The 15,964-nt window shown below is 51.3% G+C and overlaps 2 protein-coding genes across 2 annotated transcripts; one reads left to right on the forward strand and one right to left on the reverse strand.

The window, feature by feature from the left end:
• Window positions 1-73: 73 nt before the first annotated feature.
• On the reverse strand, window positions 74-6,078 carry Pmar_PMAR023448 (hypothetical protein; the record flags this gene model as incomplete). The annotated part of the gene is made up of 18 exons (XM_002783280.1): window positions 74-222; window positions 265-367; window positions 436-505; window positions 549-658; window positions 706-1,037; window positions 1,082-1,184; window positions 1,312-1,331; window positions 1,381-1,502; window positions 2,829-2,915; window positions 2,969-3,055; window positions 3,118-3,210; window positions 3,264-3,374; window positions 3,416-3,547; window positions 3,591-3,699; window positions 3,745-3,894; window positions 3,941-4,011; window positions 5,793-5,926; window positions 5,965-6,078. 18 exons carry the CDS (start codon window positions 6,076-6,078, stop codon window positions 74-76), a joined length of 2,097 nt encoding a protein of 698 aa, XP_002783326.1.
• A 393-nt stretch (window positions 6,079-6,471) lies between these two features.
• Pmar_PMAR023449 (hypothetical protein) lies at window positions 6,472-15,573 on the forward strand (the record flags this gene model as incomplete). The annotated part of the gene is made up of 36 exons (XM_002783281.1): window positions 6,472-6,585; window positions 6,633-6,723; window positions 6,771-6,835; window positions 6,881-6,970; window positions 7,024-7,137; window positions 7,185-7,260; window positions 7,305-7,369; window positions 7,870-8,665; window positions 8,715-8,816; window positions 8,861-8,976; window positions 9,023-9,149; window positions 9,195-9,307; window positions 9,351-9,438; window positions 9,488-9,648; window positions 9,697-9,807; window positions 9,849-9,965; window positions 10,015-10,115; window positions 10,163-10,252; window positions 10,298-10,408; window positions 10,461-10,547; window positions 10,628-10,723; window positions 10,765-10,858; window positions 10,905-11,003; window positions 11,047-11,193; window positions 11,241-11,383; window positions 11,432-11,507; window positions 11,912-12,045; window positions 12,097-12,207; window positions 12,249-12,603; window positions 12,650-12,801; window positions 12,847-12,950; window positions 12,997-13,112; window positions 13,295-13,497; window positions 13,539-14,658; window positions 14,704-14,828; window positions 14,878-15,573. 36 exons carry the CDS (start codon window positions 6,472-6,474, stop codon window positions 15,563-15,565), a joined length of 6,498 nt encoding a protein of 2,165 aa, XP_002783327.1. The 3' UTR covers window positions 15,566-15,573.
• Between the last annotated feature and the right edge of the window lie 391 nt (window positions 15,574-15,964).

A 15,964-nucleotide genomic window follows, 5' to 3' on the forward strand; every position in this document is an offset into this window, starting at 1 on the left:
TGGAAACGCCATCGCGCGGGTAATCAACATGAGCATAACGTAGGGACATGGACAGCACACCGGCCTCTGTCACTCACTTGCCCCTGCATTCGTGGATGGCCTCGACAGAGGCTACTCGGCCGTTATAAATAAAACGAACTTGGTCATCGAAGTAGATCTCCATCACCAACATACTGCCGAACGGTGGCCAGCTCTTAGCGCATGCATTGCCAGAATCCATCCCTGAGGGACCCACACTCCATACAGCGCAGCATGTACTCCTACAGGTCAACTGCAGTGTGTCGGTGATGGCGTTGGCCGGTCCAGTATCATGACCAAGATAAACCGATAAACGCCTCCTAGTGACAATCAAATCCTCGAGCAAGTCCTGAGCACAAACACGTACAGAAAAACCAGCTCAAGACTTCTCCAAAAGCCTGATTTCACAGAACTCACTTGAATGAAGGGCCCATAGGCGAGCTTTCGAATCTTATCGGATGTACCATAACGATTGATGAACCAGAATCTGACGATAGCCTAGCAAAGGAACCCCAACGGTTGCGACGTACAGCCCCTCCCTCTCAACATGCTTGAATAAGATACTACTCGGGCCTAGACCTCTAGGGACATCCTTGGGCTCACTAGGGACAGTTGAGCAAACGTGGGTAGACAGACAGTCCTGAATGATCGGAAATGAGGAGAGTCGTCTAGCAGTGATCTACTCACGAAGAGCGAATCGTAGATATTGAGCATGTCCCGTGGATTATTGGTATTGAATGCCTCGCTACGACCAGTGATAGACCCCAAGATCGTCCGTTCGGAGCTCGTACGCTCTGCACGTATCTTGGCTTCAGATGAATTGTGGAACTCATCAAGAGCATTCTTGAGATGAGGACACACCTGGGTAGCGGCGAGGGTGTGTGGCAGGTTGCGAGGACCAGAAGCCGGAGTTCGGTAGTCTAGCCTCAGATAATTCTGAGTGATACTCACCGTAGCGCTGGGTGTCAAGGTGTCTTTCGACCTATCAGGGATGATGATATTGAGGGTCGACGGATCACCTGATGCGTGATCACGATGATCTGCTGATGTTCGAGGATCTCACCCTCGACGATTTTCGGGAACAACCCCATGGCCAAAGCTTCAGCGCTCTGGTAGACTCGTGGGACATCAGTTGAGCGAAACATCACTTCGGGCTCCTCCGGGATCTGATGAGCAGATAGGATCTCAAATAGGACCGATCGATGGGAATCGAGGGAGTCGTGCCTCAGACAATTCCAGGGCGGTTCTATAAGCAGCGCCAAGCTGCTCCCCATTGGCGATATTCAATTCAACTCCGGAGTCAACGAGTTGACCTGAGGGAGGCTGGATGACCAGAGGAGGACTATGGTGGTAGTAGCTCACCCAGGAGGCAGCCTTCACCTGGCAAGCCGCTCTTCTCGCCACGGAGGCGAGTGAAACCGGAAGAGCGGCCCACCGAGGGGCTATTGGTGAAGCCAGCGAAGGTCTTAGTCGGGCAGGTGTATCTCGATAATAAGAACAATACCCAGTGCATACTTTCAGCTTGGCATGAGGTATGGTCTTGCCATCAGCCGGACCGCAAGTATCAAATATCTACTTCGTCTCATCCTTGACCCAGCATGTCCTTTCAGCCCAGGGCACTCGAGAACCGTGGCGCGCGAAGACAAGGACCCGTGCCTCGAGAGAAGAATTTGAAAGCCTTCGGAATCAGCAATCCTACCAGTTTTCCCTTCGACCCATCCCCTCCTCGTGGTGGAGGATCATCCCACCTCATTCCAGAGTTACAGTAGTAGGTTGACTCATCCTCCGGAAAGGCAAACGCCACCGTGCAATGGAATACTCCCAGCGGCAGTAATTTACGCCACATGAGTTAAACAAAGAGCCTTCAAGCACGTCGTTAGTACCAATTCGAGCACATGGTGAAAGCAAGCGGTAGATGTGATTGCCAATTTTGGATGCTGGTGCTGTTGAATTGGAGTCCGAAGGCTTCTCAGGGGGAACAATATAGAGAAAAGATTCTCTCATAATTTCCCTCCTCATGTAGGGAGGTTTACTTCTCTTATGAATCTCCTGAGGGTAGTGAGCTGTGTTGATCTAAGATTTGGGTGCCTCCATCAAATTCTCATGAGTGATGGAATCGGACAGGTAACGGACGAAGGTCGAGCGGAACACCTCTTCACTCGACTTGTGCCGCGCGACGACTGTTTCCAAACACGCGCAAAACGGAAAGAATGAATCCTCAACGAGCCAGTGTGTTTCCATTTGCGTTTTCAACACCCAGGTGTACTGCTAACGCTCGTCTGCATACGGAGTTACTGTGAGAGTAACTTCGGGAGTGGGGTTGCCTACAGCTTGGGTCCGAATGAAGAAACGATTCTACTATAGGGGATTTTTTCTGATTATGTCGGAGATAGTGTAATTGATATCAACTAGATCTTCGTCACCCACATGAGCTCTCAACGGGAAGATTCTGGATCACCATCATCGGCGGTCGGTTCTAGCTCTAATTTGCTCGACACGAGTTACTAGTTCTGCAGCATAGAGTATGCTGCATACTACACACACTGTGCTGAGGTTTTGGCGTTGACGACAGATAAGGTGGTTACAGCCTGGAACGCTGCAACTATCCCTCTTCCCAATGACAACACACGTTCCTGAGGGTGCAGTGGTGGGAAGGACTTATGATATGGTGGAGAGAACTGGTAAACGCAGCGTTATGGCACTCAGCTTAGGCATGAACGTCGTTGCTGCCTTCTTTCTGAGATAACCTCCATCTTCCGCCTGTGATACCTACATGATAGTTATCGTCAATCAAACCATTCACTTCTTACCGTCGCTCGTTTGCATTATGAGCCTGTCGTGCCCGATACCAACAAAGCATCCATTCCCCGAGATCATCCGCATCCTCGGCAGAGAACCTGGGCAGCACCCATACGAGTGGTCCAACGCTACCAAGGAGCTCCAACTGTACCTCCAGTGTAGAAGGGCGTATCTTTTATGCGACTCCCACCAGGTCTCGTGTGGGAACAGAGCCTGGTCACGATGATGCCATTGGATGCTGAGACAAGCGACGATACAATGTCTAAATATTTAACGAGCGTTCTCAACCGAGACACCTACGCTTTGGTCGCGGCATAGCCAGCCAGGATGCCGGCTAGATGCCCAACGTATGCTACGTTACTCCCAAAACGCGGAGGAAATCTTCGAGAACACCTGAGTCGAACGAACCGTAGGACAGAAAATAGATCCCTCTTTAATAGCCTCACTGACGGTATAAGATAGCAGGAGCTGCGACAAGGTGGACGGCAAGGTTGATGTCCGCCAACTGCATGGAAGAGAGTGTGGCTCCGGGTATTGGGAATAGCATGTACCACCATCTACATAGGGAGTCAGCATGAGATGAAGGCTATGGTTCTACCTATTAGGTTCCAGGACGGAGAGGCTCGCCAGCAAAGCCATAACACCAGAGCTAGCGCCAACCAGAGGTGTAGCCCGGTTCCGACAGGTGAGGGTCTCTGCCACTGCACCTGCGAACAGCCCCGAGACGTAACTGAAGGGAATTGCTCAAGAGTCATCCACTGAGGAGATCGTACACTGCTCCGAACTCCTTCTCATTCCTTAGGCGATCGTAGAGGGGACAGCCAATGAAATAGAGTAACCAAGTATTGAAGATAAAGTGGGGGAATGTTATGTGAGAGAAACCTGAATGGTGAAATGTCGCGGCTGTGTAGGAGTCTCCTCGCATACCGTATAGTATGCTCTGATGCCAACGACCCTTGGCCATGTCTTCCCATGAGCAAGTGAAATTATTCATCAACAGTCGCCGTAGTCGCTCGCCTCCACGAGGAGTCACTCGAAAACTGAGAGCTGTGCACCTCCACGCACCGTAAACAGCACCTAGACGGAACGAATATTTCACATTGGGTTGGAATCAGCATCTTACAGTTCAGCAGAACCATACCGTTGAGAAGGGGTCTCTCCATGAACTTTGCATGAGCCCAGTAGATGACACCCCTGATAGACGGAGGAGAGCGATGGGCCCTCTGCTGTGAGCCGAGCGATGGTAGATGATCAGAAATGGGTTAAATGATTACGAGGCCGCTATGAGGGGAGGGAGCCTCGAAAAAATCCCTGATAGTTGACTATACACCGTCCAATATCAACTTGTCATGAGGACCAGCGGGAACGCAACCACATCCGGCGCCAACGTTCACAGTGCAATTCGATTATGCACAGTTTTGGTTCGGAAAATAGTCAGTACGGGAGCTGGCCCCTGCCCAAGAAGGGACTCCACCATGGAGAGAAGAACAAGCAATCAGCAGAAGTTGCCAACATCGCGGTAGGTGGGAGCTCTACTGCCTGTCTTTTGGCGGTCCGCAGGTGAAATAAAAAAGCCTGATGGAAGTGAGCTATACCCATCAGGAGAGTATTCACCGGGCACAGCAAACGGCGCTTTGCATGACCATGGCCACATAGGTATGGACAATAGCAGCCTTCAGGTATGGTCAGACGTGCACGATTGACGAGTTATAGTATTGGACTGAATTTGTCACTCAGATGATGCACTTCGCCAAGGTAATCTTACGGATAAACTATATTAACTGCCAGAATGAACGCGGTGTTGGTTGTCCTAAATAGAACGAGTGAGTCTCCAGGCTGGAGGTATGTGGTAGCCTTGATATCGAGGGGGATTGACTGCTGGACAACTCGAGTGTGTTAAAGAGTATCTTGGAGTGGCATAGTTGCCCCACCGGGAGAACACGAGTGTACAAAAGGTGTGCCTCGGGGTGGAATAGTTACCCCGCGTGAAGAACTTGAGGGTATTGGAGTGTGCCTCGGGGTGGCATAGTTGCCCCACGTGATGAACTTGAGTGTTTTGAAGGGTATCTTGGAGGCATAGTTTCCCCACCTGGACAACTTGAGTGTATTGAAGGGTATCTTCGAGTGGCATAATTGCCCTACCTGGAGGACTTGAGTGTACTAAGGTGTGCCTCGGAGTGGCATAGTAACCCATGCGGAGAACTTGAGTGTACAAAAGGCGTGCCTCGGGGTGGCATAGTTGCCCCACGTAGAGAACTTGAGTGTACTGAGGTGTGCCTCGGGGTGGCATAGTTTCCCCACGTAGAGAACTTGAGTGTACTGAGGTGTGCCTCGGGGTGGCATAGCTGCCCCACGTAGAGAACTTGAGTGTACTGAGGTGTGCCTCGGGGTGGCATAGCTGCCCCACGTAGAGAACTTGAGTGTACTGAGGTGTGGGCTAGCTCCCGCAAGCAGTGCCATCACTCGAATATCAACAATCCAGAGATACCAGGTTAGTCTGAGAAGAGGGTGAAAAACCCATTAGCTGCTAGTTGAAGCAACCTCTATTCATCGAGGCATCACTATTAAGCCATCGAGAGGACTATGACGGAGTGGTGCAAAAACAGTTAAGACTGCCCTCATAATACTACCATCTTATCACAGGATTCCTATGGTCGAAATAGCTTCCGATGTCACCCTGCAATCGACCACATAGCCTTCGTGACTCGACGCCTCTAGGATTAGCGACATACATAGCGATGACAGTCTCGAGCGGAAGACCCCACGAACCCCAAAACTTGCACAGCTCATATGCGATCACAGAAACATATAATAACATGTTCGGAATCGAACCTAGATCATCGAGCTCGATCTGGATCGTAGCCATATTTCAGAAGCCACCCTTCCCTCAGGGCTTGATGGAAGCCAAATCGACTCATCCGCGTGTATCTTTCGAGTCGATGTCGGTGCATGGAACGCACACTGGAAAGAGATACCTTTTCACTTCATTAGCATGACCAACTTGGATGTCTCTATTCCTGATCCTATTCTTACCCACCATCTTGTTGGCATCGATACGGCCGAATACCCCGAGATTCTCGAACACTACCTTGTAGACCCTGGTGTTCACCTGATGGCCCATTATCGCAATGAGGGTCAACTGGTTACCTCGGAATCCTTGAAGGCCAACCTGGCCATATGGTCTTTGAGGTTCCTCCGCCGGAAAGTAGGTAGTCCTAAGGGTGCTGCCTGAAGAGTCGGACCAGGATTACGAGCTGCCATCTGGACGGCTTGGAAGGAGCAAACACTCCGCTGCAGAACGCGATTCGCGAGATCATGCAGTCTCTATCGGAAGCCCGCTTGACCGAGACTTCCCGCACTAACACATGTGACTCCCGAACACGACTTTTTGGGAAGAAAAAAAGTTCACGTGTGCTATGATAGACATGCATTACTTCACCAAGTGAACTTTTCAGAAGGCCAACAGCCACTTTGCCGAGAGAGGACAAGTTATGTCACCGCGCCACGAAATTCACAATTCTGCGCCCACGTTGAGTGCTGCGATTGAGGCACTCCATCGGTAAGGTGGTAAACTGTTTCGTAACACTGACTGTGTTTAATGCCGTTGATATCCTAGAAGCTTAATGATTATCAGTTTGCCTAGTTTTTTCAATTATGCTCAGTCTCAGTAGACAAGTTTTGGCTGCCTCTGCCCGCGTGCAGACTACTCTCCCTTCGGTCGTTGCTCTCCAAGCCTGCCGACGTTTGGTGGACAACCCTGGATCCATCGTAGTGCCACAGAATGACACGCTCGGTAGAAGTATCAGTGATTTCAGGTCGACCGGTCTCCGAGTTCTCCTCTGCAGACTATGAGGCAAGCGTTGTTGGTTTCTGGTCAGTTCAAACCGAAGGATGCTAATGAGACTCGTGAGTTCGAGATCATCTTGTACTTGGTTGAGTTCCGTGTGTCTAAGGTTCGTTTGTCGCCGATTTGATCGAGGTTGAGGATATGCTCACTTTCGCTGGGATGAAGACTTTCGTAAGAGTAGCCGCCGTTTCTTATAGTTACTCTCGTTCATCTCAGATGCCTCCGCAATCGCAGAAGCTGTTGAAGCTGACCAGAGTGGAAGCTTATAAGTATCGTGATGGCCGCAGGGAAACTCAGATAGTTCAAGTAAGTAGAGTTGATTCCTTCTCTGGCTGTCAGATAGTGGTTCCTGTTTTCAGACGCTCAAGTCTTTCGGTATGTTTGCTGATGTGGTCTACACCTCTCCTAGACTCACTCATATCAAAGTGGAGTGGATGAAGGGAGCTTTCATCATTCCTCATGAGGGTTGCGATGTAAGACGTGAGAACATCGGCATTGATCAGCAGTCTTCTATGCTTAGGAGGAGAGTCTTCAACGTTACGCTAGGCGGGTCGCGGAGACCGAGGTCTGCAAGGTTGCCATTCTGGACAAATGGGGTGAGTAAATGCGTATATTCTATCGATTTAACCTTCCTTGTTAGATACTGCTATCAACCAGAGGCATTACCTGAAGAACGCCCTTGTCGCCTTGCAAAAAGCAGGCCCGGTGAAGAGACCTGAGAGAATTCGACAGTCACTCTAAATAGGGATGCACGTCTGAGTGTTTTTAATGGTTTCATGTGGTGTAGAGTTTATTTGAGTTTTCACCTATTAGTAGTGATTTGATTGAGATGGGGGTGTGAATGTTCGGTTTTCATGGGTATGGTAGAGTTGAGCTGTGGCAGTTCAAATAGTATGATGTCAATATTATTACTTTACGAGTTTCTTTGAGACTCATCGAGAGGCTGTTCTTTGGTCATGTTCATTATACTCTATTCGGGAAGGTTTGTGGGAATGAATGGTCTAAGGAGTTAGATCTCTGATTGCACTGTAAGCATTTATGTCGCAGATCTCATGGGTTTAGGCGGGTTGTGAAATTGTGATGGTTGGTGGCTCCGCGAGTAGAGATGGTAAGATTGTTGTTAATGGGGTTAATGCTTGACGTCGTAACTTACAGTGGCTGTTCATCATGTTTAGTATTCTATCTAAGGAAGCTGTGTTGTGTAGACGTGTGGAGTGAATCGGATAGTTACCATCCTATGCACCCTGATGGCCGATAATAAGACTAGACCAAGGGATCCACTACGAAGCCCTACACCATCTTCTTACTCGCCATCACCTAAGCATCCTAGAGAGGCCTCGCCTTTTGTTAATAAGGGAGATGAGGAGGAGGAGAATGAGGCCGTCTGGGGGAACTACTACTCGACGTCAGTGATGGACGAGAGGATGGTTTCTGATATAAGGCAAGAGTCATTGAGCTACGACGACTGTCTAGAGGGGTATTTACCTTCACCGATCACTGAGATATCGGGGGTGGGCCTGGAGTGTGTGGCGAGAGCGGTGGAGGAGGTGGAGGTCACTCAGGAGAGTAGCCGTTTTACGGAGGCTAGTGGGGTTGACGAGGCTGACTATGATGTTGGCGTTGTCAGTGATATAGGGGAGAAAGCCTTGGAGGTCCAGTCTGCCTTGGAGGAGGGTGATGGTGAGGAGGAGGGGGGAGAGGGTAGTCCAGGGGCAGCCGAGGTGGTGGATGAGGATGGGAATGATGATGATGAATTCACAGAAGTCGGCATGGGAGCCGCTGGGGATGATGATGATCATGATGGGAATGCCCCTGAGGGTTACCAGGTCGAGGAGGAGGAGGAGGAGGATGCAAGGCAGGTGGTGGAGACGTCTGTGGTGGGAGGTGATCAAGGTGAGCAGCAGCAGTATGGTGTGGAAGAAAAGGATGCTGCTGCTGCTACTGCTGCAGCTGCCGCTTCCAATAGTACTGCTACACATGCCCAGGATGGAACAGACCTTCGTAGGGCAATGTCCCGTCTAGTGTTTTGTGGTAGTGTGTTCGTCTGTAGTGGCCGATGAGCTGATCGCACCAGAGGCCCCTTTCCCAAGCAACCCTGCAGAGGCCCGATTGCTACTACAGAAACTCACTGAGGCTGAGAGTGGTTTGTGTGGTAAGTCGAGGCTTCTCTGTGTGGTCATTATTACTCCGTAACAGTATCCACGGCTTTCCTCCAATCCTTCATCGACCAGTTCATCACCACACTCCCTCATGAGATATGCTCCTCCATAGTGGAAGTGAAGACATATAAAAATGTGCAGGAGATGACCATGGTGTGTGCTACCTCGCATCACTCTCCCTCTCATGCGGCTTGGGTAGGTTATCAGACATACGCTTAGACAGTTGCACAAGAGGAAGGAGGCCATACCGGCTACCTTTGATGTCCTTAAGGCGGAGGTCGAACTCTCTGAGGAGTTGAGGAGGATGTGCACCTTTATCCACACTGGTGAGCTCAGTCCAATGGGAATGCTCAGTGACCCACGTCGTTCAGATGATGGATCGGAGGAGCTCACTCTGGAGCATTGGAATAGGTTCAGACCCCTGTCCATACCCTCAGTGTGTAGGAATCTGGCTAAGTCAGGACGCTTGCGGAAGCTGATCCAGGTAGGGGTATATGCATCGCTCCGCTAGATGATAGTAGTACCAGGTCACTTGCCGTCATGTTCGAGAGCTGTCGAGAGAGCAATGGGTGGATCTGTGTATCGTCCTCAACATCAACGAAAGCAACTTTGAAGGTGTGTACCAGCGTATATAGCCACACTGTATCATCGTTGTTGTGGTCAGAGGTGGTGGAGGCCCTGGTCCCATGGGTGAAGCATTTTGTTGTACCATACGTGAGTAATCTGAGTGGTGGCTTGGGCACAGTGGCAGCTATTGTCGAGCATCTGAAGTCCCTAGTAGAGTGGGCTACCTCCGTTGCTCTCCAGCATGCCGTGGACTCTACGGTGAGTCGGTTACAGCCAGGAATGGCTTGGACTTGAGCACACCTTCAGGCCGGATATGCGTTCGCTGTGGACCTCTTGAAAGGTGTCATAGCCGCGGTCAAGAGAGCAATAGCTGTGCCTGATGCTGAGGTCCCCCTGAGTCGGACTCCCCTCCATTGGGTAGCTCTGGCGCCGCCCATGTGAGATGAATTTTCCGTCAGGCGGCCCTTGGGCACCTCAGAGGGCTCATGGACAAATGTACATTCTTGGAGGAAGCGGAAACGCTGTTGAAACGCCTTCACTTGTGTCTAGAAGTTCGACAGTCTTTTGGGATCCCGGTGGGACCTTCGGGTGTACCCTCCGCCCCTGCCGATGGGCCTTCTTTAGGTCAACTTGTCGGACATTCCAGATGATGCAAAGTTGAGGAGGGAGTGGTTCGGCCGTGCAGGCTTGGCCCTTCTCAAACGAGTTCCTACCGATAAGATCCGGTGAGCATGCAAAGCACTCTTTATTGCTCTTATGTGGTTTTCATCAGATCTATTGTGGAGGACTCTTTGTATCCTCTGGGCCAGCGTATGGACCTCGACTACCCGGTCGAAGAAGCTGTCACTAACATACTGGCGAGGTATGCCTGTATGGGAGCTAGCGAATTGAAGGTTATTCTTTGAAGTTATGCGGCGCATGATCTGGCTGAAGACTCTGTGGATCAAACAACTCCTTCCGACTTTGCTAGAGTGATGGCAGTATTCGTGTGCATGCGTACAGATTCTAGCCGAGCTCGGTGAGACCAGTATGTGGGTAGTGAGTGACTTGTGTATTGTCGCATCGGGCAGGATACTGCCGCATTTGGTATGGATAGCAGTGAGGTGTGCTACCTCGGGAGAAGGCAGTTCGGATGAGCTAGAGGAGGCCGAACGCATGTGAGTCGTGGCCCCTGGGAGTTCCTAGTTCCCTCGGACGGACGTTTTTACGCACAAAAATAATCGTCTGTTGACGTTAGATGTGAAGAGGCTGAGAGTTGGGACCTGGAGGCAGAGGATAGGGCCGGGGTAGCTGCCAACAAGATGAGGATACTCCTCCACAAGGAGGCCCGACCGTGAGCCACTGCACTCCGGCACTTGTGATGGTATTCTCCAGCCATCTGCCGTATGACTCCACTACGACTTATCCGGATGCCCTCGATGCTATGTTGCCCACGCCCCAGGTGGTCTTCCTAACGGTGACCCATCTAGTAGGCTGAGGTGCTCGAGAGGAGGGGGTGTTATCATCATCATTAGGCCACACGTCTCGACGACGACGAGGCTTTCCGTGCTGCACTACGCATTGCTGATGAGTGCCGTAGAGCCAGGGAGGATGAGGACGGGCCACGCGACAAGGTAGTCGTGGAAATGCCTCTGATTAGTACTTGTCCGTTTTCAGTTATTGGCTCGCTTTGGTAAATGCATATGTCCCTCGGAAGTATTGTGTACCCGCTTCATATCTGTATTCGAGCACAGTCTGCGCCCGGGCCCTACCGAGGGGGACGTGTTGGAGGGCATCACGAGGGCCTCTGCCGTCTTCCGAGAGGTGAGCATTACGCCAGGTCTGCAGCAATGCCGCTGTGGCAATGTCAGACACTCCCGTTCGAGTCACAGCTCTCGGGCCTTCGGTCGTTCATAACCCTACTCTGGACTCGTTGTGGCGCTTCGTCCCTACACCGGCTACCGCTCTACTGCCAGACCGGGATTATGGCCGCTAAGATTGCTCTAACAGAAGGGTCAGCTACTTGTGAGCTATATGCACTGTACTGTGTGCTGCTCCTCAGGTCGGACACTATCATACAAGACCGTGGACGATGCTTTCGCCGATCTCTGTGTTTGATCGAGGAGTTCGGCTTGGAGGTACTTGACAGCAGCAGCAGTGCGGGAATTTGTGTATGTGCCAATTTGATATGCAAAAATGTGTGTTATTCTTGAGGATGGATGATAGTGAACAAGTTGTCGCTATCATCACAGTCCCAAACGGGTACTCTCATCACAACACATGTTCATAGCCATCGTTACTTGGTATATGCGATATAGTTCCAATCGATTATCACTAATCACGGAGAATAGCACACACTTGCATATGAAATTGACGGCCACTGTATGTGCACATGGTCAACTACATGCGTTGGTGCCAAAATGAAAATTCTGAGAATTTAGTTTGCTGATTTTTACCAAAATCATATGTGGATTTCATAATATGGTGAGGGAACTGAGAACATATTCCAACACTGCTCAGCAGAAGGCTAGTGGTGTGTTAGGTCCTGCCGAGGGACCTTTGGTACTCTATCTCCTCCTCGTCCGCGGGGACGGGGGAGTCGGACGATCACGAGGAGGAGGAGGTCTGTGCGTGGGCTCCAGCGGGAGAACGTGCCAGGATGAAGTTGCAGAAACTGTGAGGAGAGTCGTGACCTGCTCGTCGTTGTATTTCCCCTCCCTATGTCAGTTTCCGAGATGCTGTTATTGGTCCTGCGACGGCGAACTGTCGGCCTACCCGCCTGTCGGAGCTCCTCGGCATTCCTCGTCGTACAGCTTCTTATATCATGGCCTCTGCCAGGTGAGGACCAGTATGTCCATCTCGCCAACATCATGGATCAGGGCGAGCGAGACTGTGCCGGCCTCCCCTACAGCTGAGGAGGGGTCGGTGGGCAGCAACGCACTTTTGGATGGGTCTGCTCGATCGTGCCAGAGGGCCCTGGAGTACATCCGGAAGCAGCTCGAGGAGCATCTACTCGGTATGGTGGGACATGATAGCTTCTCGCATGTGGAGCGGCCGTCGGTGGACAAGCTGTCGGCCTTGACAAAACTGGCGGCGAGGTTGACAGCGGTATGTGATAGTAAAATGATGGTGAATGAGGATATTCTTGACACTGTCCGGAGGCTCCAGTTGGCGACTAGATTGGTGGCCGCTTCGGACGCTGTGAGTGAAGAGAAGCCCTTGACAGACTACAAGGTATGTTAGTGGTGATACTATGAGGGGATTGACTTGTGCTTGATAGTCGTTGCTTTATTCTGTGCTCAAGTGGTGCTCATCGCCATCGTCCTTGATGCCCGCGGTGGAGACCTTCCGTGCGGCCGTTGAAGTAGCGTGTGGGGCTGATTTGGATGCTGATGATGAGGAAGGCGACGACGAGGAAGAGGAGGAAGAGGAGTAGTACTTGCTTTCTTTACAGGGTAATCTATCTCTTGTTGGTAGTTTCTTTTCGGATATCTTGGCCTCGCAGAACTGGTCCATCGCGGCGGAGGTGGCTTCCTCTAGGCGCCTAGATGTCCTTGCCGAATGGCTACGTCGCATAACCAGTAGTGGCTATTTCGAATGTTTGGAGTGGTAGTGGTAAGCTCGTAGATACTGGAGAGGAGGAGGATGCGTTGCTCATGCTAATGCTGGGCCTGTCACTCCCTCAAGCTGTCTCTGAGGATACCTTCGACAAGGCCATTATGGAGAAGAGGGCGTCAGGCCAGGTGGGACCAGGAAATCATTTTGAATTTTCTACATGGCTAGGAACACGCTCTTCGAATAAATTCCCATGTAAATGTGGCATTGAGGACACTTTCCTCTTCATCGTTATCACAGCCTGGGGAACATTATCTCTCAAGGCTAAATGGGTCCCTGGGCAGGACCAGTGTCATTGACTAGTCCTTAGGCGTCGCTGTCTAGCTTCTTGGCGGGCACGGCGAGCTGGCTCCCCCTCCTGCGAGAGTTCCTACCAGCAGACGCCCTTGAGCAAGAGGTGTCTCGTCTACAGCTAGCAGACACTTGTACAGACCTCACCGTGGCTGATGCGACGCTCGCTGAACAGCCTATGGGGGGAGCTATTGTGAAGGCCTTCGAGGACAACGCTTATACGTGAGTCCATGTTCAATGCATGGATAAACGTTGTGATTTAGGTTGTTCGCGAAGAAGTGTTTGCAGGACCGATGGGCTATATACTGTTCTGAGCTCTCTGTTGAGGTCGACCCGGTTTGCTTGGGAGAGGGCAAGGCGGAGTACCTATGGCCTCTCATGGTGAAACTCACTGCGGCTGGTGCTGAGCTGGCGTCTATACAAGTCTTGGCGAAGGATTTCCAACTTCCACAGTGGGAGGCGTCCCTTTTGTGGTGTAGTACGGTGATACAGGAGCATCAGGGCGAGGATAGGATGGACCTGGCATGGGCTGAGATGGATGAGCTCATTGGACACTATCGGACTGAGACACTCCGGGTTATTGAATGCGAGATCCTCGGTGTTGTGCAGGACTTGTCCCTCATCGAGAAGGCCTTGGCTAGACTACCTGAGGGGCCTTTTTCGGCTCATAGGTTTGCTGCTAAAGCGATACGGGACTATGAGACCAAGACGGGTACTGTTGGTAACCTTACATTGAGGAAGATGGTTGAGGACCCTCAGTGTGCTCTTATGGCTGAGCTCATGGACCGTAGCCTCACTACGGTGGAAGCTATCCTGGAGGTGATAGGCCCGGAGTCGGCAGCAGGGTTCATCTCGGATGCCAGCGAGTATATACTCCATCACTCAGAGAGGCAGAGTAATGGGGTGCTCACTGTGGTTTATGGCGTTGGGGAAGCTGATACGGACGGCTTCCTACGTGTAGAGAATCGACTAAGTACTGAGCCTGACTACTGGACAGTGGCTATCAGTGAACAGCTACTCCCCCTCATTGACAAGTTGAAGGATATAATGCCCACTCGGGCGAGCGAGATCCTCAAGGTGTTTAGTGATATGCTCCCGGTGTGTGTGGATAAGCTGAGAGCATGGCAGAGGTTGAAAGCCCTCGAAAAGAAAGGGGCACCACGGCACAGATCGAGCGCGGAGATCAACGCTCTTGAGACCAGAGTGAGCGACCCAGATATGGGGAGACCTATCATCCTTCATGTTCGCCAGATTCTACTCAGAGGATACCCGAAGTATGCGCCTTTCGAGCCGATACTGGTAGAGCTAGGCCCTTGGGCTTGCGCAGAGGCCATCGGTTATACTGGCCTTGTTGAGGAAGGGACTGCTGATGAAGCTTATGAGGTAGTGCAGCGTACTAGCAGTGGGGTCGTGGGCATCTCTGTGTAGCTGCTGACGGAGGTCCTGGCGCTGAATCGTGTCAAGTTGGGTGTCACCATGCGAGAGCTGGCCGATAAGTGGGTGAAGACTCCTGGGAGGCAGGAGCCGTGGATGAAGATAGTGAAGCTCCAACGGTAGGGGTGGCCGGTGTTGTTGTTGTGACTGGCATGGCTTGAATCTTAGAGAGAAAGCACCGAAGTGCGGAGTTGATATCTTCGACCGAGGACAAGTTGATAGAGACGACATTCAGCGTGTGGTGAATCTTCTTAGTCGATATAAGCAGGCAACGGACCTTGCCAAGGTGATGGTCATGTTGACTATCTTCTTTGAGTGTGGGCCTACGAGCACTCCAGCCTCGAGGAGCAGGGCGGGAGATATAGTACTCCGAATTAGTGACATCAGTGACATTGAGAGCGGCTACAACCACGAGGTGGACTTCCTAGCGCCCATTAGGGCATTCTATGCCTACGTCGACGCTGCTGGACGAGTCCTTGGGGATTCGATCGTCCGAACATTGCCGACGTCGGATGCGACCTTCGCTGAGGCCAAGAAGAAACAGATAGCTAAGACAGTTCTCGCGGTTAAGTCGGTCCATGCGGCGGAATTCGCGGCGGCCCTCCTGATCGACTATCCTGAGGATCTGGGGTTCGATTCTGAGACTTGCGGACTCATTTGTGAGGTCCTGAGGCTCCTGCCGGAGGAAACGGCGGTTGGTACGGTGAGGAAGCTGATCGCCAGCGGGCAGCTGTCGGCCTTACCCTATCATAGAGATCTCAACCTTCTCCTTGCACACCTCGGCTTTGAGTACTCTAGGTCCTCTTTGGGCCCATTATTGGAAGCCTCTGTGGCTTGGGTAGAGGCTGAAGAATGATGCAGCTTAATTCACGACTAATTGCACTCATGGTTATTGCAGCATAGTCTGTTGTGTTACACTGGCAGTACCAATGAGTAACGTGGCTGTCGATGGTGTATGGGCTTTTGCGTGACGGGTCCTCGCGATGTTCAACCAATCGTTGCCGTTAAGGGTATCGAAGGAGTGAGCGCCATGTTGCACACCCTCAAGACACAGACGATTATACGAGGCTTCGACGGCAACTGCATGTGGCAACTGATTTTGAATCATATTTTTCTACTCGTAGCCTATATCATCCCGCTTATACAACACGTCTTATCGTGTATCACAACGGCATATGCTTTTGCTCCTGGGATTTGGAAATAAGCAATGAGCACCTTGATAATGGACAGCAAGAAGACTTCCTCCGAAGGCTTC

This window comes from Perkinsus marinus (genome assembly GCF_000006405.1).
Source record: "Perkinsus marinus ATCC 50983 genomic scaffold scf_1104296937140, whole genome shotgun sequence".
Taxonomy (NCBI): Eukaryota; Perkinsozoa; order Perkinsida; family Perkinsidae; genus Perkinsus; species Perkinsus marinus.